Source organism: Rousettus aegyptiacus, unplaced genomic scaffold (genome assembly GCF_014176215.1).
Source record: "Rousettus aegyptiacus isolate mRouAeg1 unplaced genomic scaffold, mRouAeg1.p scaffold_m13_p_11, whole genome shotgun sequence".
Classification (NCBI taxonomy): domain Eukaryota; kingdom Metazoa; phylum Chordata; class Mammalia; order Chiroptera; family Pteropodidae; genus Rousettus; species Rousettus aegyptiacus.
The window spans coordinates 8,947,778-8,971,620 of NW_023416286.1; the positions used below are offsets into that span (position 1 = coordinate 8,947,778).

At 38.3% G+C, this 23,843-nt stretch overlaps 1 protein-coding gene across 1 annotated transcript in view; it reads right to left on the reverse strand.

Moving 5' to 3' along the window:
• Positions 1-23,843, reverse strand: part of STARD13 (StAR related lipid transfer domain containing 13) — a 468,661-nt gene that overhangs the window by 271,455 nt on the left and 173,363 nt on the right. Inside the window, exon 3 of the mRNA XM_036228476.1 lies at positions 1,193-1,226. Coding sequence (XP_036084369.1) covers positions 1,193-1,226 — 34 coding nt within the window. The remainder of the gene's footprint in view (positions 1-1,192; positions 1,227-23,843) is intronic.

Sequence of the window (23,843 nt, forward strand, 5' to 3'; positions counted from 1 at the left end):
TAGTGCTAAGACCCAAGAATCTTGCCCCTGCTCTTGGATGGGGAAGGCAGATTTGAGCCTTGCCTCCTCCTGTCTCCTTGCTAGTCAGCCTCACAATGAAAGCTTTTGTCTTCTCCAAAGCTGGTGCCATAGGCTCCTACACGCATCAGGCAGAGTGCCCTTGCTCAGCGACATATTGTTAAAGTCTTAAGTATAAAATGGGCAAGGACAAAACCATGCCTATTCGATGCCATTTCACAGAACGGCAGGAGCAAATTCCATCTGGTGATTTTAGTGGTACAGCTAGTGGCCCCAGCACACGCACTAAAGGCACATTCATGACAAAGCCGCAGCGAGTCATGCGGCCTGGTGGTCCAGTGTGATGGTCTCTTCGCAAATCTTCTCAAGAAATGGAAGAACAGAGATCCAATGCTGATATCAATTTGAACCGAAGCTGAGATCTTGGGTTTTTAAATAATGAATTAAAACTAGTTCTCCGAGAGTTTAAAGCAAAAGGGATATTCAAAATGTAAATAATGATGGCTATCAGTACAGATAAGGGCAGCATTAGAGTACTGTTTTTTTGAGGCATTATTTGATAAGATTATTTCAAAACCAGATTTTAAAGATATAAATTCAGAGAAAAGAAGCTTTATTTTTGCATTAGATAATCTCGGAAACATGTAATTTTCAAGATATCAAGAATGTGCATAGCAGAACCACACAAGGTTTTTGTAGTAGTTTTCTTCTATGTGTAAGCATTCAAGTGACCATAGGAAGTAAAGACAAATAAAAACATTCAGAACGTGTCCACTCTGGCTGTTCAAATAAAGAACTGTTTATATAGAGCAACGGCTGCTGACTAGTTGGTAAGAAGCGGCGGTTCAGGGTGTCGTTCGCTGTTATTTTATGTAGTCATTGACATAACAAATTCGACAAATTAAGATGTAAAACATTTTGATTTACACAGAAAGTTTCTAAATATACCCTTCATTTTGTCGAGAGGACTCATCTTCTAAGCAGTTGCTTTGGTATAGGTATAATCTTTTATTTAATTCTTATTTAATCTGTAGTATATATTTCAATATAAAGGCTGGTCATGCAAAGGAATATCTATGTGAAACCAACTGTTCAAAATGGGTATTAAGCCCACAACATGGCTGCATGAGGACTGTACACGAATAGCGAGACATACTTCAGTAAGGAGACTTACCGGCTTTCTCCTTGCTTCGTTTGTTGGAGGGTACCTGTGAAAAAAAATTACAACTTCCTTAATATCTCAGAATTACACTGCTTTCATCAAGAATAACATGATCAACTTTGAAAAAAGTTACATCGTAATACATTACTTAAGTTCAAAGCTGTTGGAGATGTTTGAAAATGAACCCCTAATGCCTGTGACCATTTCAACAGGACATGAAGGTTAGAAGCAGGAATGCAAGGACACTCATTTTCCAGAAAAATGGATGAGGCAAAGAATGAATATATAATATGTATTTATGTAATATGTCAGTTCTAAAACATTAATAAGTGTGATAGTGAATATAGCTTTTTTTACAGATATACAGCAATATTTTAGTATAATTATTTTCATTAAAAATCACTAGATGCCAGGTACTGAGGAGGAAGAGGAAATGGGGAGTTATTGTTTTCTGGGTACAGAGTTTCAGTTTTGCAAAATGGAAAGCATTCGGGAGATGGAGGTGGTGACGGCTACACAACAGTGCAAATGTCCTCATGCCACTTGACTGTACACTTTAAATGGCTAAGATCATAAATTTTATAGTATGTATATTTTTACACAACTAAAGCAAGACACACAGGAAATCACCCAATTCACAGATTGTATTGCAACTCTATATAGTTAACTTTCCACTGCCTCTGCTTCACACCCCTGTTTGGAAATCCAAATAATAGGGTGGGAACTTTTAGACCCCAGAAATAGAACATGATGATAGAATATTTCTGAGATGTGACTTCTGGGCAGATAATAAGGAAACTGCTTCTAACTTGGAGATAATCCTTTATATTCCACTAAAGCCGCCACAGGATGACAGCCCGCTCCAGGAACCCAAAGAAGGAAGGGCATGCTTTGGAGCACAGTATGGGATAATGTCTTCGCTGATGCCGGTATAGTTAGATTAAATGTCTCTAGACAACCAATGAGTTATATCTCTGGATATTTTGTTCAGTAAATATTCGTCGAGTGCTTAGTCAATACACAGAAATACATATTTCTAGCACCATGCTGGGTGCTTGACTCTTCCTCTTTGTTGCGTAGATGGCTATGGGCAGGTAAATCATCCAAAGTGGAGATTTAGGACCTCTAGAACTGCTAGAATTAGCTCATGGATAAATCCTAGTAAATTCCTTTGAAGTATGTTTGAGTCGCTTGCTTTATTTGGTGAGATCCCCCAGAAAGTGTTAAATGTCTAATACTTCTAAAGCTATAGTAATTACAAATCCATGTTCACGCCGCAGGTCCAAGAATAACAACATCTTAGGAATTTGTTTTATAGAGCTGGATTTGAATGCAATTGCTTTTTGGAACGAATTTGCCCAGACATGTATCCTTTGCCACATAGATGAATATACACGTTAGGCGAACAGAACAACACTAGAAAGCCATAAAAACATCTAGATAATTTTTTATTGGGAGGCTATGGCCCTTGGGGCATGGGATGATCAGTCAGGTCAGTAAATACATTAACAACCATTGTCCGAATGAAACCAGAAAGCTGTTTCAACACCTGCTGTTCCTGAAACACAAAGGGCCCGTTTGTTTCTAATGCCCCATAGTAAACCTTTAAAGCCAAAGCTGCAGATAAAATCCCAAAGTAAATAAACTCTTGGGTAAACATGTAAGCCTTTTTACTATTTGCTCTTTTCTTTGTTCACAATACACCTGCTGGTTTCGGAACTCCATATATTTATATGCGGTGGTGACCTTGATTTAAACATTGCGGAATAATGTCTAAGTAACAATGAATATAAGGTTAATCACCAGATAACTACTAGAAAGTTGGTTTCCTTGGACAGATATAGAGATGTGAGTATTACACACTGACTTTGGCCCAAAAAATTTAAGGCTGATTTTATAGCTCAAACATTTTCTAATCCCGCTTATGCTAGCTACCTAAAAGATCACGTACAAACAATATGTAAAAATGAAAGAGAAAAAGAAATATTTAAAAGCATTATAATCTGCAATTCCAGAGTCTCTTCAAAGAGTCCTGCCAAGGAAGGAAGTTCCACCAAATATCAGTTCATGAAGAAATAAAATGAAAATGTAATGTTCCTTAATTACTACACTAATATTCATTATTGACTTCAAATTGGATTCAAAATATTCCAAGCATGGTCATTCAGAGGAGTTTCTAAAACTTTTTATTTCTGCAAAAACACTATATAATGGTTCCTACCTAATTGCCACTGCTATACGTTCTCTGATGTTGAGAAACAGCTGTAATGACTCTTAGTTGGCAGGGTATAGAGAAAAACAAGGGTAACAGATTTCTTCACAAATAACTTTTCTATGAAAGCCAAAGAAAAAGCCGCTAAAAAGAATAAAGAGGATATACAATTTAAAATCTACTCTTTATTTTATCTTCCCTTATTTCTTTTAGATCTGAGATATGGAAAGTAATGCTTATTTTCAGTACTAAATAAAAATCTCATTAAATTTAAACATAGGAGTCAAATGAACATCTGCTTTTGTAGGATTAAAAGATTAAAAATATTTCAGTTTAGCCCATGATGTGTAAGTCTTTCTACTTCTAAATTTAAATTTTGGTATACATATATTTGTGTTCACATATTTGGCTAGAAGTGGTAAGTCACACGTAATTTTGGATAAACCTATATGCAAAAAAAAAAAAAAAAAGTCTTCGCTAGTTCGGTCAGTCTAAAATGATGTTATTTAATAAACCATAGTGTTTTAATAAGCATTCTTGACATCTGTTGCTAATAAAAAGGATTTTATATTTTACAGTTAACATTTAAAGAAAAAACATGACTGTAGTTTTGCTATTTATCACAGACTACAGACGGCATAGACTACATTTGGGTGGCTTCATTTCCTTCTTGATTAGTTTATGTAAAGAGGCTGCTTATTTTTTCTTTCTGTGTATGTTTTATATAAGATTTGGACCAAGTCCCAGAAATTAATAAATGAAGGAAGAAAGGAATGCATCAAATGAAAATGAAGTTTCTTAATAACAAAACTAATTATAGAATGTTCCTGGATCCAGGGTAGTTGATAAAGTTTATTCTAAAACAATGATCCAAGGAATTTTGCATCTGGATAAATATTTGCAGTAAGTTTTCCAGAACTGTGAAAAACCATAAAGACCTAAAAATTTCCATCTTTTGTACAACCGCATTCTGTCTAGGCAAAGTTGACGCCTCCTTCGATTTAAGGCAGGTTTTGCCAGGAGCCTATATGGAAGTAGCAGTTGATCACAGTGCTGCTGAGATAGCCAGACAGGCCTGGGGTCCTCTGGATGCTCCCCCTGTCTCTGGACCATGAACCTAAAATATGGGTCTTCTTGTCCTGCTTGCTCAGACTTCCTGTATTCCTCCCATTAGATCCAGTGCTGTGTCCTACTTCAACTTGGACATTGGGCTTGGGCTGCTCTGACTCTGACTGACCCCAACATATCAGCTCCTGACCCTTTCTTCTAGATGTCACTAACTTATCTGGAGGCATCCATGCAATAGTATAAAACATGTATCAGAGCAATGTACATTACATTTATTAGAAAAATTAACAAATTAATGACTACACTAATGCAAGCATTTCCTAGATAGGCATTATAAAAATTTTACATTCTGAAGTGCTTAAAATGACAAAAGAAAAAAAAGCCCTGGATACAAAGTCAAATATTAATCTTTGAGAAATGAAAAAAAAAATTCAAGTGCAAATTAACTAACTCAAAATTAAACATTTTTCTCCTTAAAACTTGAAAATTTGTCAATAGTCATAAAAAAGGATTTGTTTTCATGATTTAAACATGGATTTCCTAATCAGCTATCACAGGGTCAGTAGGAAATACTTCCAGTATGTTGGCCTGCTATCTAGCTTTGCAAAGGGCCTCATCAACCCTAAAATAATTTTGCAGTTAAGTAAAAAAAACTCCAAGATTTGATCATCTAGAAAGAGAAATAAGACATATATACACAAAACACCTAGAAAGCAGTTCAATGCAGAATTTATTACAATACAGAATTAACTGATTTAGAAAATAAGTGCAATTACCACTTAAGAATACCTTAAAGTTAGTAGTAAAAAAAAAAAAATACTTTCAATACATTTGCATGTGCTGTTGAAAATTCAGGATGAAACTGAGTTCGCTACGCTGAAGGACATCACAATCTAGAGCAGAAAACAACCCCCGAAATGAAAAGGTTACAATCCTATGGAACAAGGGTAAGAACAGAGGCAAACACAAGGCATAACAGTCGCACAGAGAGGGAGTCGTGGACCTCTCGGAGGAGGTTTACAGAGAGAGTAATTTGAAGATGTCTCTTAAAGAACAAGCTTGCTGGGAAAACTAGGGGAAGGGGACATTCCGGAGAGAAGGAACGACATGTAGGGAGGAGAGGGGTGGAGGAGAGCACGAGCGTTTGGGGCAACGCAAGTGTTCCCGGGATCGCTGTGAATCAGGTATGGGGAAGAGTGTAAAGTGATGGGGTTCGAAAGACGGGAATGTGCTAGATAATAAAGGGGTTTGTGTCCTATGCTAAGGAGTTAGGAATGACTTCTATGGTGATGAGCACTCCAAAAATGGAGGGTTCATAATGGTCAATCTGGAAGCAACATGGCAGACTGTAGGAGGAAGAGACTGGATAAAGTTCAGGAGGCTGCCGCCGTAGACCAAGACCGTGGGAAACAGAGAAGCCTGGACTAGACTACGTGTGAGGAAGTGGGAGTTAGGAGTCGTTTTTAGGAGGGGACGGCTTAAAAGCAGGGGGCGAGGTGGAGGCAGGGAGAGAGAGTGTCCTGGATGGTTTTCAGGTTTGGGCTCGGGCAGCCTGGTCCACGGGGGTGTCATGCCGATGGACATGAGTAACGGGGAAGGTGGTGAGGAGTCTGGACTCTAAGGGGAGGAATTCCACTTGTAGACACATTGAGTTTGAAGCAACTGTGAGACGCTCAGTCGGGACTGTATAAAGAAACTATAGTTCAGGAAAGGAGTCTGAACCGAATATGCAGTATTCAGTGAGAATTCAGCACTGAAAAAAGATGAGCTTGCTCGGGGAAAGTGTGATTATACTGAGGGTATGACAAGCAAAGACAAAAGTCTGGGGCACAACAGTATTTTTGAGGCCGAAGGAAATGACTGAGGAAAAGCATTCAGAGAAGAGAGTAATATAGTGTATGACAAAAAAAAAAAAAAAAGGATTTAACCAGGAGGAGTAGGTTAATTAATTAAAAGTTGACAACTCCCAAGAGACTAAAAATTGGCAATTATGAAGTTACCAGGGCATATAAGTTTTAATAGGATAAATTAAGAAATAAATGGGAAATAATAAAGGAATCCAATCTCGAGAAACTTGACCTAGAAAGATTGAAGAATGCGAATGCACTGGCCTTGGGAGGCAGTTTGATGGAGGGCTTTTGCAGCTTAGAAGAGGTTTCTGGACATCCGGGGCCTGAGGACAGACACTTGGTAGAAACTGCAGCTGTGTTACAAGGGAGCAGGGTCTCCGAGAGGCAGACAGGAATGAACCCAGGAGCCCAGGACATGATGGGGAGGAAGGCAAAGGAGGCTGTGGAAGAGTGTACTCTGACGGCTTAGCTAAGGTGGACAGCCGCTTGAGTTAGGACAGGGAGCGGCGACAGTCGGGGACCTACGCGTCTGAGGGCCTCTAGCTTCTCGGAGGGTGCGAAGGCCAGGGCGAGGCAGGCTGGAGCGGGAGAGGGCACAGGGTTTCTCTCTTCTGTACTCTTCATAGTGCTCAAACTATAGTCTCACACTCAAATAGATTTATACTTTTTATAAATATAAAACTGTTCTCTATTTATGTACAAACATATCTTCTCAAGCAAATTGTGAGTTCTGGAAAATTAAGACCTGCCTCTTCCTATTTTTTAAGGCATTATGATATATGACAAAGAGTTGGGGTTTTAAGTTAGACACATTGGGTTTGAATCCAACTCTTACTAGTTATGTGGGTTTAGGCAACTTTTAACATTTGTCTGAAACTTAGTTTCCTCACATGTGCAATAGAGATAGTAATACAGACCTCATAAGTATAAAAAGATTAAATTAAAAAATCGTGTACCATCTCTCATTCATAGCATCTAGGACCAGGTTGGGCACATAATACACTTAAGCTATGCGTTCTAAATCAGTGAGTGACCCTGAACACGTATGTGTATCTACATGAAAATATCTTTCTCTTCAACTACTCTGTTTAGTTCTTTTCTCTAACTTTAAAAATATTGTCCACCATTCGAGAAGGCATGGAAAAGAAGTCATTCTGTCACATCCCGATTCCATCCCTCAGAAATCAACCCCCCAGCCTGACTTTTAGGTGTGCTTAGTCAGAAATCAAAACTGAGCGTTTGGCTTGGCTGTGACCACGTGGCCAGCCTCCTCGGGCCATCTCCCCCTGGGTCTGACTGCATCACAGGCCTGTTTATCTTGGCTTTTGGGCTTGTTTTCATAAATCAATATTGCCAACTTTTAAGATTATACAAGATTATAGTGGCGTATTATATTTAATGCTTCATTTTCTTCATAAGAGTGGTTTTGGTTTAAAAAAAAAAATGCTTCACAAGGCTGATGACTTAGGCCCTGCCTGGCCTGTTCGGCTGAATACAGGCCAATAGGGAAGAACTGGGTCACCAAATTCTGGACACACAGCCCTGGAAAATGTCAGAAGTTGGATGTTCTGCTCTGCTGTCTGGCCTCAGCTCAAGTAACTTCCTGAATAAATCCTAAGTGCCTAAAGAAATAAAAATGACTCTTTAGAACATGTTTCCTGCTGGGCACAGAAGACACACTGGTGATGTTGGCTTTTCTGAAGCAGCCTTTCCTTTTTGAATTTGAAAGCCACAGAAAATTAAAAGTTCAACGAAATGCCAATAAGAGAGAAACTATAAGAGATTGTAAGAATCACTACTTTTATCTGTGGGAATGGACGTCTGGGACTTTAAAACTATTATCTACCAAGATGTAATTTAACATCATCTTTAGACGAAAAACAAACAAATAAACAAAACACTGTATAAACACTTTTCTGCATGCTACCATTGAAAAAAGAAAGGAAAAGCATTCCCCAAAAAGGAAGAGTTAAAAATAAATAAATAAATAAAGGTGAGGAAGGCAGGGGTTTTTGTCCATCCGTTTGTCCTCAACAGTAGGAAAAAAAATGCCTGATTCTCTTGCTTCGTTGTTCTTGCCAGTCTCTGCATAAAGGTGTTAATGAGTAGTGAAAAGTATAAAAGGAATGTTAGCAGGAAGAAGAATCTAAAAAAGCAAGTCTGATGGGTTTATGGTGTGAAATCTATAAGCAACAGAGACAGTCCTTGAACAACTAACTGAAAGACGATTTTTTTCCCCTTGCGTTTACTTAATGCTTCTCTCCAAATTCAAAGGGCCTCCGCCTCGTGGTGGCTATAAGCATGCATTGCTCAGATGTTCTGCCCCGGGAGCCATTGCCCCTCTAGATTGACCAGTCCCTTAGATCTTAGGGCATTCCTTCCGTGCTCTGCTCCCAGGAGCGAGCTCCGTGGGGGACTGACACGGGCCCTTTCCAGCCTGAGCAGGACACGCCCTAACTTTGACTTTGCCACAGGACTTCCCAGGGGTCTGGCCAGCCTCTTCTTGGAGCTGCACTGTGGGTCGGTAACTCCTCTGGCCCTCTCCTCCCTCTGGTGTCCTCCCTCAGAGGCAGGATGCTCCTTGCCCAGTAAATCTCTTGCAGACCTAATCCTATCCTGGTATCTGCCTCTTGGCAGATATAAACTAACACATTCATCTACTCTCTTATTTTTGTTTTACAGTCATAGAAGGTATTTATATACAGAAAAGCTGAGGTAGAGAAAAATTTAGTAGACTGCCAGAGGGGTTCCATAACTTAATGACCGATCTCAGCTCCATTTCAGGGCCCAAGGCTCCTGATTCCTCATATCTCTCATTTAACAAATATGTATTGAACGCCTCCTATATGCCTGGCTTCGGACCTTATCCTAAGAACAAAGAAGAAGAGGTGGGGAAATACTTAACAGAAAAAGATCCAGAACCTTAGTGATTCAGCAGATATTTACTCTGGACTGAGCCCTGAGCTATGCCCTGGGAAGACAAAGAACAAAAGACACATTCCCAAATGTCCAGAAGCATTTAGTTGACTTCTATTCAAAATTGTGTGTGGAAGGGGAACTTTTACTCCACTCCAGTCCCTTAAAGCCCAGAGTCCTAATGGAAAGCAGGAAGCGGGGAAGGGGGGCGGGGAGGAACCTCCATTACCAATAAAACAGGAAAATGGCCATAAGCCTAAGCCACAGACTCTGACATGCAGGTCCATGACAGTGGGAAACTCTGCCAGAACAAGGCGGCTGAGAGAGGGCCCAGACCTCAGACTCTGAAAAGGATGCAGACTTCTCCGAAAACAAGTGTCACAGTAGCGGAAAGTCCAGCCAATGGTCCTTTGATTAGAACAACCAGTACTAGGAGAGCTTAAGAGAAGCACGAGTGCCCTTGTGCGGAGTGCCCTGTCACGTTAGGAATGCAGGAGGGGTAAGCACGCGATGACAGGCTGGCGTGCCGTGTTACTGTCTACACCTAGAAGTGAGCCAGGTCGAAGGACGAAGGGAATAACCAATTGTCAGATCTTAACATAAAGGCCAAATTGCCCTTTGCAACAGGGTCCCCAGCACCCAGGCTGTGGATCTCTACTGGTCCGTGGCCTGTTAGGAACCGGGCTGCTCAGCAGGAGGTGAGCGGCAGGTGAGCAAGGGAAACTTCATGGGTATTTGCAGCCGCTCCCCAGCGCCAGCATCACCGCCTCAGCTCCGCGTCAGATCATCAGGCATTAGAGTCTCATAGGAGCACCGGTCCCTGGTGCCAAAAAGGTTGGGGATCGCTGTTTTAGAACCCAGATTGCAAATGAAGCCTGCTTGCTGGTCGAGTCCAGCTATCGCCTGTTTTTGTTCTACCATGAGCTGATAATGGCTTTTACATATTTAAATGATTTTTAAAAATCAAACGAAGAATAATATTTTGTGACACAAGAAAATTGTATGAAATTCAGATGTCAGCATCGATGAATAAAATTTTCTCGTAATGCAGCCTTGTTCATTTGTTTACATAGTGTCTATGGCTGCCTTCAGGCTATATATTAGTCTGCTAGGTCTTCCATAACAAAATACCACAGACTGAGTGGCTTAAACGACAAAACTTAGTTTTCTCGCATTTCGGGGGGCCGAGTGTCCAAGATCAAGGTGCTGGCAGAGCCGGCTTCTCCCGCAAGGCCTCTCTTCTTGGCTTCTATCCATCCCATGTTCTCACTGTGCCCTCGCGGGGCCTGCTCTCTGTGCATCTACATCCCTGGCGTCACTTCCCCATCTTATGAGGACACCAGTCCTGCGGAATTTGGGCTCCACCCTTACGGCTTCTTCATTTAACCTAATTACCTTCTTAAAGGCCCTAATTCCAAATACAGTCACATTGAGGATTAGGGCTTTGACCTGTGAATTTTTAGGGGGGCGGGGGGACACAATTCACTTCATAACAGGTTACAATTGTAGAGTTGAGTAGTTGAGACAGAGACTATATGGTTCACGAAGCCTAAAATATTTACTATCTGGCCCTTCACAGAAGAAGTTGGCCAAGAATGTTCAAAAGTGACTTGTCCCCAGGGTAGAGAAAATAACAGATTTGGTGACAGAGTATTTATGTAACAGAGTGCTCAGTTCATCTCCCACCCCAGCCCTAGGCTCGTATTAGTCCTTCGAAAACAGTAGGTAGTATGTATTCAAGTATGAGTAACAATGACAAAGGAACCACTGAAAGACACTGAAAAGAAATTTGGAAAAAATATGTATGGGGTGTGGAGGTAGGCAGGTGAGAACACAAGCAAACATGCATCACGAAAGAAACTCAATTAAAAAATTCACAAAGATAGTTCTCCATAGTTCAAAAAAATTATAGACCACATGATCTCTTTAAAAATTTTTAAGCTAAAAAAAGAAATGTACTTATTAAAGCAATATATTATAAAACCAATTAAAACGTAAAAAGCTGGCAAGGCCTAAGGTTGAAATAGAAGAGAAACAGAATAACATTGCAGACATGACAATTACGTTTGCAGCCACCAAACAAAAGGATAAGTTAGAAAACACAGCCAGGACTTAGACGAGCTTAAAGAATTTGACGAGGTGGCAAAAAGGATAGACATGGAAGAAACGGAAAAGTCTAATATACATTAAATTGGTGTTCCTGGAGAAGAGACTAACAAGGATGCAAAACAAAATTCAAGTAGTAGCAGAAAATTTTTCTGAAATTAAAAAAAATAAAAAGTTGCCTGAGGAAACAGACCGTGCTCCAGAAAATCTGAAATGTCAAGTTCTAGTGAAGAAACTGACATTACCCTCTAAAGAGAGAATCATATAAGCATCCGGACAAAACCCCCAGTGCCAGAAAGCATAAACATTTGTTTACAAAGGTCTTAGGAAAATAAAATGTGACCCAAAAACTGCATGCCTAATCAAGTTACTGTGTAAGTACAAAAACAATAGGTAATCTTAGGAGTGGAAGAATTCAAGGTACAGCCAACGTACCTCCTTTAAAACCTACAAGTTGATAACAAAGCCTATGAAGAGGAAGATAAAAATGAAACATTAATTCAGAAATGAAGAAATCATGATACAAGGACAGGTAGTTGGCATCAAATCCATTTAAATATAGAATCAAATCATTTGCATAGTGTTACATAGTTTTAGTTCTAGAATTATAATTCACACGGTAAGCTTTTTATTTGAACAATGTTAAAATAATAACAAAAACAAAACTCTAAATTGTGGGAAAGGGGATAGAGGGAGAGGTACGGATGTGCTGATTTACTTATCTTTCATAGCAGAAATTAAGATATTACTTAAAGTTGAAAAATGTAGTTTATAAACCATAACAAACCCCAATCATTTAATGTTTTTCATATTTTCTGGTAACCTTGAGGAATCTTTGATGATCTGCTTTCTCATGCGTATAGAAACTTTTAAGTTCAGCAATTCCTTTAATCTGACTAGTTTTTTTTTCTTAGCTTCAAATAAAGTTAAAGTATAATAAATTATAATGATGGTAATGTGTAGATTTGGGAAGGCTGCTGTTGGGGAAAATACATGTTGGGGAAAAATTACACTTAGAGAAAATTCCTGTGAGTGGCTGAATTATGAAAGGCCAGGCGTCCTCCTGATAAATGACACCACTGTCTGGATTTCAGACCCTCTTCTTCCCTTGGAAAAGTTGCTCTAAGCAGGAAAAACTCTGCACAGGTTTTTTTCATAATTATTATTACTTTTAATCTTGCAACTTTTTTTTTCATTTTTACAACATTGTTGAGGTATAAGTGACATAGAATAAACTGCACAGATTTAAAGTGTACACTTTGATAAACTGATGTGTAAGTATAACCATGAAACCACCGTCACAATCAAGATGATAAACAGAACCGCCCTCCACAAGCCTCCTTGTGTCCCTTGGTAACCATCTCTTATACCGTTTCTTGCCTCCTACATTCAGTTCCTAGATAACCAATGACCTGCCTCCTCAGATTATTCTGCATTCTTAAGAATCTTCTATAAATGGAATCAAGCAGTATCTACCCCACTTTTTTCTAGCATATTTTACTTAATAAAATGCATTTAAGAATCATTCATAGTGTTTTACACATCAGGAGTCTATTCCTTTTTATCGTTGAGTAGTATTCCATTGTATAGAGATATCACAATTTATTTAGGCATTCATCTATTGATAGACACTTAGGTTGATTCTAGTTTTGCACTACTACAAATGAAGCTGGAATGAACATTCAGGTATGATTCTTTGTATAGATATATCCCTTTTCTCATAAAAGTATAATGATGGAATCACATTTTACTTTTTAAGCACTACATCATACTGTTTTCCAAAGTGTTCTCTCATTTTACATCCTCATCAGGAGTGCATAAGAGTTCCAGTTACTCCACATCCTCGCCAACATATGGTACGGTCAATCTCTGATTTTAGCCATTCTAGTAAGTGTGTAATGGTATTTAATATTTTTTGTGCTTATAATTTTCATTTCCGCATTAACTAGTGTGGTTATTTGAGATCTGTATATTTACTTAGAAGTGTCTTTCAAATCGTTTGTCTATTTTTAAATGGTTGATTGTTTTCTCATTATTACAATTTATGAATTCTTTAGGTATTGTAGATAACAAACCCTTTATTGGATAAGTGATCTGTGAAGATTTCCTTCTATTCAGTACCTTGTCTTTTTATTCTCTTAGCAGTGTTTTTGAAGGGCAAACTTTTTTAATACCGAAAATGTCCAGTTTACCAATTTTTCTTTTATGGATTAGTTTTGGTGTCAGATCTAAGAAATCATTGTCTCTAAGTTTTATAGTTTTAAATTTTACATTTGTCTTTGATCCCTTTTGAGATAATTTTTATATGTGGTGAGAGGTATGGACCAAGGTTCATTTTTTTTTGCATATGGATACACAGGTGTCTCAGGACCGTTTGCTAAAGAGACTATCTTTTCTCCATTGTCTGCCTTCTTTTGCATTACTTAAATATTTCTATGGTGTCATTTTATCTCCTTAGTTTATAAGCTGCTACTCTTTGGTTTTCATTGTTCTCGTTATTGTTTAGGTTCTTAGTCCTGGCTCTGGGGTTTTCAGTTTATATCTTTGACTTAGCAGTATATCTTCATATAATATCACACCACTTAATGTATAGTACCTAAAACTAACCACCTATACCTGTTTTGCCTCTCCTTTTGCACTATTAATTGACATACGTTTAGCTTCTACCACTGTTATACAAAGATGTTGTTGTATTTGCTTTAAACACTCAATTCTTTTTATTTTTAAAGAGATTAAAAGTATACAGTACAATGGTAAGACATTATATAATTTATAGTGATGCCCCAATTACTCTAATATAAATTAAATTTTAAAAAGGTAGAGATTAAAAATATTTTCAATTGCATTTACTACATCTTTATTGTTTTCAGTGCTCTTCATTCCTTTGCGTGGATCTATATTTCTGTTGATACCATTTTCCTGAAGCTTGAAGGACTTCCTGTACCATTTTTACAGTGCAATCTGTTGGTGATGAGTTCCTTGATTTTTATGCATGAGAGTCATCATTTGACTTTTATTTAAAATATATTTTTGTGGGTGCAGAATTCTAGTTTGACAGTTTTTCTTTCAGTAGTCAAGTATATTGCTCCATTGCCTTGAATTGTTTCTAAACAGAATTCTGAGGTCATCTTAGCTTTCTTTCTTCGTATGAAATGTGTCTTTTTTCCTCTTTTGTGGTTTTTATGATTATCTCTGTATCAGTGGTTTTAAATAATTTCATTACAATGCACCTTAGTGTAATTTTCAAATTTCTTGTGCTTGGAATTCATTGAAGATTCTGGTTTGACATTTTCATCAAATTTGGAGAAATTAGGCTATTAGTTTTTTGATTTTAAAAATCTTTTCCTCTTTTTTCCTTTCTTTTGGAGATTCCAGTTACTGTATATTTTGTTGCCTGAAGTTATCCCATAGCTAATCAATTTTTAAGTAGATTTTATTTTTTAGAGCAGTTTTCAGTTTATAGCAAATTGAACAGAAGGTACAGAGAATTCTCATATACCCTCTGTCCACGCACACACACATACACACATACAATTTCTCCCATTATCAACATCCACCACTAGAGTGGTATGTTTATTATAATTGATGAACCTGTATTGACACATCATTATCACCCAAAGTCCATAGTTTCCATTAGAGTTCATGCCTGGTGTTGTACATTGTATGGGTTTAGACAAACGAGTGACATGTATCTACCGCTACAGCATCATATAGAAGAGTTTTACTGCCCTAAACATCCTCTGTGCTCTGTTCATATCTCCCTACCCCATACTCCTGGGAACCACTGTTCTTTCACTGCCTGCATAGTTTTGCCTTTTCCAGAACATCATGTAGTTTTAATCATGCAATATGTAGCCTTCTCAGATTGGCTTCTTTCACCTAGAAACAGGCATTCAAGTTTCCTCCATGTTTTTTCATGGCTCGATAGCTCATTTCTTTTTAGCGCTGAGTAATTCTTCTTCAGTGTATCAGTATATTTATCTATTAATTTATTTGTCCTATCTACTGAAGAATACTTTGCTTGCTTCCAAGTTTTGGCAATTATGAATCAATTTGTTTTAAACATTCACGTGTAGGTTTTGTGTGACATAAGTTTTCAACTCCTTTGAAAAAATACGAAGAGGCACGAATGATGAACCATATGGTAAGACTATGTTTAGTATTGTAGGAAACTTGGAAAGTACCTTCCAAAGTTGCTGTTCCATTTTGCATTCCCACTGGCAATGAATGAGAATTTCCATTGCTTCACATCTTCACAAGCATTTGCTGTTGTCAGTGTTCTGGACTTTTGCCATTCTACTAGGTGTGCAGTGGTATCTCATTGTTTTAATTGGCATTTCCCTGATGACATATGATGTGGAGCGTTTTTCGTATGCTTGTTTGCCATGTGTAGATCTTCTTTGATGAAGAGCGGTTTTTCCTTACCCCTCTTGTTTGTTCTCTATGTGTTTCATTTTGAACGGTTTTTATGTCTTCAGTTTCACTAACTGATCTTGTCCTCAGTAGTGTCCCAGTGCTGTGAGTCACACGCGGTGAATTTTTGTTTTACCTCCTTTGTTTCCAGAAGTTCATTTTGGAAATTATTTTTTATATCTTGTATGTCTCTTTTTAACATGTTCAATCTTTCTTCTAATTTCTTGAACATATACAATGTGGTTATAATAGATATTTCAATGTCCTTGTCTAAGAATTCTATCATCTGTGACATTTCTGGGTCTGTTTCTATAGGTTAGTGTTTCTCCTCACTATGAGTCATAGTTTCCTGCGTTTTTGCATTCCTGATAATTTTTCATTGGATAGTTTTTCATTCAGACTTTGTGAATTTTTCTCTTGTTGTGCGTGATATATTTTTATATTCCTATAAATATTATTCGGCTTCATTCTGGGATGCAGTTAGGTTAGTTGGAAATGATTTAATCCTTCCAAAACTTGCCTTTAAGCTTTGTAGGTCAGAGCAGCGTTTATTCTAGGGCTAAATTTCCCCCATTCTTTAAGAAAGTTCCTTTGAGTACTCTACCCAATGTCCTGTGAATTACAAGCCTTTTTCACTATGGCCAAAGAAAGCACGAATTATTCTCAGGGTTAGGTAAACTCTGGGATTGTTACTTCTCTCTGATTCTTCTGGTGGTTCTTTCCCTGGCCTTGGGTAGTTTCTTCATGTGCACGTACTGGTCAGTACTTATCAGCAGATTTGGATGTGGCGACACCCTCTGCAGCCCAATCCCATAACTCTCTATGTATGAAGTTCTCCCTCCAGAGCTCTGCCTTGCACTCCGGAGGCCCTGGCCTCCCCGCAGTCCCGACATCATCTCCTCAAGTCAGGGAGACCAGCAGGCTCTGCCTGGGTTCCCCTTGCCTGCATCACAGCCTAGAAATTTTCCTCATGCAATCGTAGGGCTCACCTTGCTTATTTCCCCTTTTCCAGGGTTCACTCTCCTGTGCTGCCTAATGTCCAATGTCTGGAAACCACTGTTTTATATATTTCATCTGGAGGATTTTTTGTGTGTATGTGGGGCAGGGGGTGGGGCGGGTTCAAGTGGGAGTGTACATCCAGTTCCCATTATTCTATGTTAGCTAGAAGTGGAAGTTCCGAATGTATTTTTGTAAAAATTTCTTTCTTTCTTTCCTTCCTTCTTTCCTTCCTTCCCTCCTGTCTCTCTCTCTCTCCCTTCCTTTCTCCCTCCTTCCCTCTCTCTCCGCCTTCCTCCCTCCTTCTCTCTCTCTCTTCCCCTCCCTCCATCCATCCCTCCCATCCTCCCTCCCTCTATGTTTGTTGAGAGATTTATGGAATTAATGTCAATAATACCAATGCAGTTTGTTTCTGGGACATAAAATTGGGGTAATATTTTATTTCCTTTTTGGTGCTTTTCTATATTTCTTATAATTTTAATATTGATAATGTGTCACATTTGTTTTTAAAATTAACCCATGGCTCATTTCTCCATTATGGCATCTCCTATCCAAAGTTTAAAAGTAAAAATCATTAACATGTTTATTTTTTTCTAGATTTCTAAAGTAATATGCAGAATCGATTTTTAAAAATGGTGAACATATGGTAGCTGAAGAAAACTGGACCTTGGGTGGTAAACACACAATAGAATATACAGATGTCAAATTATAATGTACACCTGAAAATTATATAATTGTATTAACCGATGTTACCCCAATAAACTTAATAAAAATAAATAAATAACAAAAAGAACAATATCTTTTTTGCACTAAACTAAAATTGTCATTTCTATATTTTAAAACTATGTTACTTTACCTGAAGTCCTGGCAATTTTAAGTCTGCTTAGAGACGTAATGTGTGTGATAGCCATACAATGGAATATAATCAGCAATAAAAAGGAATAAACTATCAATACCTGAGGCAACAGTATGAATCTCAAAATAATTAGGCTGAAAGAAACCAAACCAAAACCAAAACCAAAACAAAAACATTATGTATAATCGTATATTTGAAAAATCTAGAGTGCAAACTAACTTGTGACACAGGCAGGTCAGTGGGTACATGGGGAGGACAGTAATTTTACCACCTTCTTTTCTCTTCTCTCTGTTTCTACTAATTACCATAATCTTTTGCCTGGACTACAGTAGTTTCCTAATTGTTTCTTCTTGTTTCCGTTTTTATATTCTTCTTTATCCTCCAAGGGGAAACTTAAATAAGTAAGTAAGTAAGTAAGTAAGTAAGTATATGCCTCAGCTAATGTTCCTCCCCACTGCCCCCATATCCTGGAACAGGCTCCCACTGCATTCAGGATGGAACTTACAGGACCCTGCCTCTCTGATCGGAACTCATGCCACTCTGCAGCAGACCAGCTGGCCTGCTGTACTGCAGATACATTCCAAGTTGTTTGGGGGAAAAAATCTGCTGGTTACTCTATATACTACGTATTATATTTTCTAAGGCAATATATAAGTGTATAACCTGGCACTCCATTACCAGATTACTGTCAGCTGTTACATTAATGTAGTTGACATTAGGGAAAAAAAAGAGAATAAAATATTACCACAAAATTCCACTATGCTCCTAGCAAGTAATTACAAAGTATTTTCAGACTTGTGGCATCAACATTATACTCATGAAATGAATGTACTTACTATTTATATTTTAGTACGTTTCACTAAGCTTTAATATATTTGCATACTAATATCACATTAAAGTTTAAAGGCTGGATAGAAGTTAAATGAAAATCTCTAAGTGACAACAGTGACTATAAACAAAAACCTGAGAAACAAACAAGCTAACTAACCTAGGAAAGTAGCACAATATGATATCGTTATTTGATATTTCTAACTTGCTTTCAAGGCGGGAAATGCAAGATAAATTTAAATTACTTTAGGAGCCAGAAGAAAGCTTCCATAAACTCAAAAACGTCCTAAATACAAATTTAAGACAACCCAGAAAAGAAACACGTACTTGGCATTTCTTCTCGACCTCTTGTCTACGTAATAACAAAAATAAAAATTTTCCTAAGGGTGAAACTCGTGTATGGATGGGTCGCAGATCCTTTTGTTTCCCCACAGGACACTGAACAGAGAGGAATCTCCTGAGACTCTCTGCCTGGTTGGCACCTGGAAAGGACCCATACTGGGACTTTGCTGTTGAAGACAGCAGTTCCCAGAGTGCAGTGCGAGGACTCTCTCCTCAGCGAAACGAGGGCACTCACGAAATCTGCCTCAGGCTGGACGTTTGGGGGCTGCATAGTCAGGCTAAGGCCTTAGCAATTACAATGGAAACTCTGTGGAAGCAGGTAAGTAGGACAGAAGAACTTTTCACGTGCCAGGTGCTTGGACAGACTCTTTATCTGTACTATCTGTTTTCATCTTCGCCACTCCAGTAGGTAGGTGTTATTATTATCTCCACTTTATAGACGGTAAATACATTTGATGCTATGTCTGAATGGCACGCTTTGGCCTCCTTGATCTCTGGGACAGAGTTAAGGGCCTCTTCGAATGGCAACTCAGGGGGATGGTCATCAAGATCTTTACGCTCCACTTGTCTTTTGGAAAATTCTAATGAGTCATCAGACTTCTGCTACTTAAGCAATATCAGAGAGAAGCTGGTAGCAAAAGGTGCCAGAAACGAGGGGAGTTAAAGTTGATGTACCACTCTGAACTCTTCCCTCCAGATGTAATCCTACATCTCCGAATCCCCGAAAGGCCCTCCTAAGTGGATGTTCTTCTGAACATCTAATTCTGTATTCTAAATCAGAATTCATAATTTCTCTTCCCATCCTACTTACCCTCCATCGTGCTTAATTTATATTGAAGACATCGATATCGCTACAAGTATTTGAAACATTTTTATCTTTGGCTTTTATCTCTTCTGCTCTCTCCATCCAATTAATCCATTGACACTTCTTGTAACGCTTAGCAGCCATCTGTTCTTCCCTCTCCATATGGGTAACTCTCATCAATGATATGAGAGCCAAAGAAATATAGCAACTTCCTGGCCAAAGCCTTCACTACCCTTTCCTCTCTGCCGTTGCACCAAGTTGAGCCACCTGCTAACCAGGAACATGTGTCTCCAACTACAGTGCTGAGTCATTCCTTATTTGGGGGATCCACTTTTGACCGCAGCACAGCCTACCCTAATATACATACATACTATGTCTCAGGCATTGTGCTAAGCAGCTCACTTAATTCTTAGAATAATATTATAAGGAATGTATGACTAATATTTCTTTTTTTACAGAAAACAAAACCGGAATTTATATATTTCAAGAAACCTGTGCAATATCACAAGTTTCAGGACCAGGATTCAACCCATGTTTACCTGATTCTAAAGCCCGCTTCTTAATCAATACTCCTTAACCCTTCTCACTCCAAATACATAAACTCCATTAATTTTAAGAATCAGAGTGCCATTGATTCTTTGTCTTTGGGGTCTTTCGAGAAATGTTACAGAGATTTTGGCTTATTGAATCACTGAAATGCTAGTTCACATGGAATCCACTTACCCCAAGTACTGGTAGGAAGAATTATAAAACTGGAATGACAAATATTTAAGGAATGGAGTTTATTGGGTACTTTCATAGACACTGGGTACATGATTGCAAAGTAAAGACAATGGCAAAGAGATAATATTAGACAAGATGAGATAGAGAGATTTAATAAAGGTATTAGTTGAACAAAACAATCTGTGAAATAGTAAAAGCAGGCATTGCTATCCCACTTTACATAAGAGGGAATTGAGACATTTGGCTTAAGATTAGTACAATCTTATTCAATGAGCTAAGTAGGCCAGAAATAGGACCCTGGTCACCTGACCAGATACATTCCAAAGAATCTATGCCATGCAAGGTAGAGATGAGGCGAAATGATGTTCATAAGATACCAGCTGTACGGTTTTTAAAAAGTCACTGCTAAGATGATCCTAAAATATTCAGAAGGTTTTTAGTCAAATGCTTCTGTTTTTTCCATAGGAAAAGACAAAAAGTTTGAAATTGGTATCACCTTACAGTCACAGAGAGAGGCAGAGATACACTTGCAGAGATGTGCTACAAAGATCTTTCTGCATGAAGCAGAAATAGAAACCAGCCATGCAGGCCAGCAGCACCTGACTCCTGTGAATGCATTACAGCGACGGCTGAATCCCATTTCATCCTTAGATTCTAAGCACACAGATCAATTTAAATAAACTCCCAATTCTGTTTTATTTGCTGGGTTCACAACATAAGTTCTACTTATAGAATGAGAAAGAATACTTAATACTCCCTCTGAGGGTTCTTCTCATTCTAAAATACAACATGTGCAAGGCTATGTCTCAGAAGCAATTGATTACCAGAGTGGATTCATCATTCAATCACATTAGCTTCCCTGCCTTTTTTTTTTTTTTTTTTTTGGCTCCTTGGGAAAAAGTCGTATGACCATCTAATTTTATGCCAATCTGCAATGCAGACATTTTCATTTTTTCAAAGCAAAACGAAATGACCTTCCTCAGAAATGTCCAAGGGTCCTTTCAAAACAGAGACAAACCTTTGCAACATTAATAAGCCAAGCAGCATTAGACACACTTCTAATCTAAATTTACTGTTTTCTACATAGTTGAAATAGGAAATGAAGTGAACCGTGTAGAAATAACATTCATTATAGTTGCTTTATATAAAGCCAGTTATTCAGAGAAAGATATAGTATCTATGTCTATGAATTCATTTCTAAAATAAAATCCTGGCAAATGCAATTACATAGTATACTCACCTTTCGGCCAATTATAAACAGACGGTACCTTCGGTACCTTTCTTTTTTTTTTTTTTATCTGTGATCTCCTCAAGAGTGTGGAGTTAGTCAGGTTTTTTGTTTGTTTACTTTTCATGACTAGTCTTTTTTATTTAGAACTTTGTTTATAATTATTTTTCCAAAATTCAATTGTAAAAATGAAAAACATGTGCCAGACTTTTTCAACTTACTGTTGACATTTGGGGCTAGAAAATTCCTTGTCACAAGGGTGATGGTGAGGTAGGGAACTGTCCTGTGCATCACAGGATGTTGAGAAGCATCCCTGGTCTCTACTCACTAGATGCCAGTAGTAATACTCTCCCACATCACCAAGTTGTGATCTGTAACAACTCAAAATGTCTCCAGACACTGCCATTTATCCTCTAGTGGGGATGGAGGGCAGGGAGAAAAATCGCCTGGTTGAGAACCTCTGACATATATTGATGCTGCAATATAACTCGATGCAGTTTTATTACTCAAACTGAAAACTAAAGCATGCAATAACCCATCATGTAGCAAAAAATGCACCCAGGAAACACCCTCAGCTGCTCAGCTTTCTAATCCATTTAAGATGGTGCAGAATCATGTGTATGTGAAGATGGGACCTGGAGCCCCTGAAGTTAGGAGCAGGTCTAACATAGAATAGATATGTGGCTTTTCCATAGCCCTGGGATCCAGTTTAGTCCTGGAGGAACTAAAGTTCAAGAAGAGTGTGAAATCATCTTTATTTTGGAATATCTATCCTTTCTGGTTCAAAGATATCTGGAGATACCAGTCTAACCCAAACACAGGCAGCTCAGGTATTCCCTGAAAAAGTCTGACATGGTCTCAAGATGTCTACACTTGAGTGATTTCTCCATAAACATATACTGAAATAAAACTAAAGATTTTGGAAATAATTAGGCCTAAAATACTTAAGACGCAGAGGTGTCCTTGGACTTGCTGGTTGGCTTGTTGGTGCATCAATTATCAAGTGTGTGCAGCCACAATGCCAGACACAGGAGATACAAAAATGTGTAGGATAACATCCTGCCTCAAGGAGATAAGTTTGGTGTCCAGAATATTTGTAATAATTTACATAAGACATATTATTTATAATTTGTTATCATTTATGAAGGCCCTACAATGGACTTCCATGGAATACAAAGTCCAGAATAGGTTGTATCATCTACATTTTTAAAATAAGGAACTAACACTCAGAGCTGTTAATTTGCTCAATTTACAGAGCTAATGAGTGTCAAAGCTCACATGTGAAGCTATATCTGCTTGACCGTAAAATACATATTTTTAGACAAATTGTAAGCTATAATTACAACAGAACGTGCTAAGTACACCAATGAGTGTATGTGCGTGTATACATATATATGTATACATACATATATATGTATGTATATATATTAGTTTCAGCAATAATACAGAGGAAGAGGAGGTTAAATCTGCCTTGAAGGGTAAGAGGAAGCTTCAGAGAAAAGTATTTACACCAAATCCTAGAGGATAAATAAGAGTTACCATTTTTTCATTTCTCTTTGACTCATTCGCATGGTCAACGATCAAAAGATACTGACAGCCAACCATGTGTGAGGGCACTGTGCTGACACTTAGGGGGCTTAGGCAGTGCTTCTCAAAGTCTGGGTCCTGGGCAAGGAGCGTCACGTCACTGGAACCTTGTTGAAAGTGGGAACCCCCAGGCCCCACCGCGACATACTGAGTCAAACAGTCTGGGGATGGAGCACAGGAATTTGTATTTCAATAAGCCTTTCAGGTGATCATGATGAATGCTAACATTTCAGAAACACTGGTCAGTTCATTACACGATAATTTATTACATAAATGGTAAAATAAACTTGAAATTAATGGTATATAGCAGAGCTCGCTAACAAGTGTGCTGTGAATGGATTACAGGTATGCCAAGATCTTGACCCCTAAGCCTCTGTGACCACCTAGTAGGTCTGGAGTAGCCAGAGCCCCAATTCATTAATTCCAGCTATGAGAAGTCTCATTAATATACTTCAAAATGCTGAAAGAATATCTTTTTTCCCTAAGTCCCATAGTACAAAGATGTTTGAGAACCTCTGGTATAGACAGTAAGTGCCGTCAATTTTCAAAAGAGATCAAAAACACTTCGTGGGACTATTGAAGAAGTGTTCACTGAGCAGATGAAATGTGAAAGGGCCTAAAACCCGTCATGTTCTCCCCACAGTGATGAATTACATTTTCTCTTCTCTCTTTAATCCCACTACACCCACTCAGGTGGGTGCTCCGCCTTCAACTAACGAAAAAAAAAAAAAAA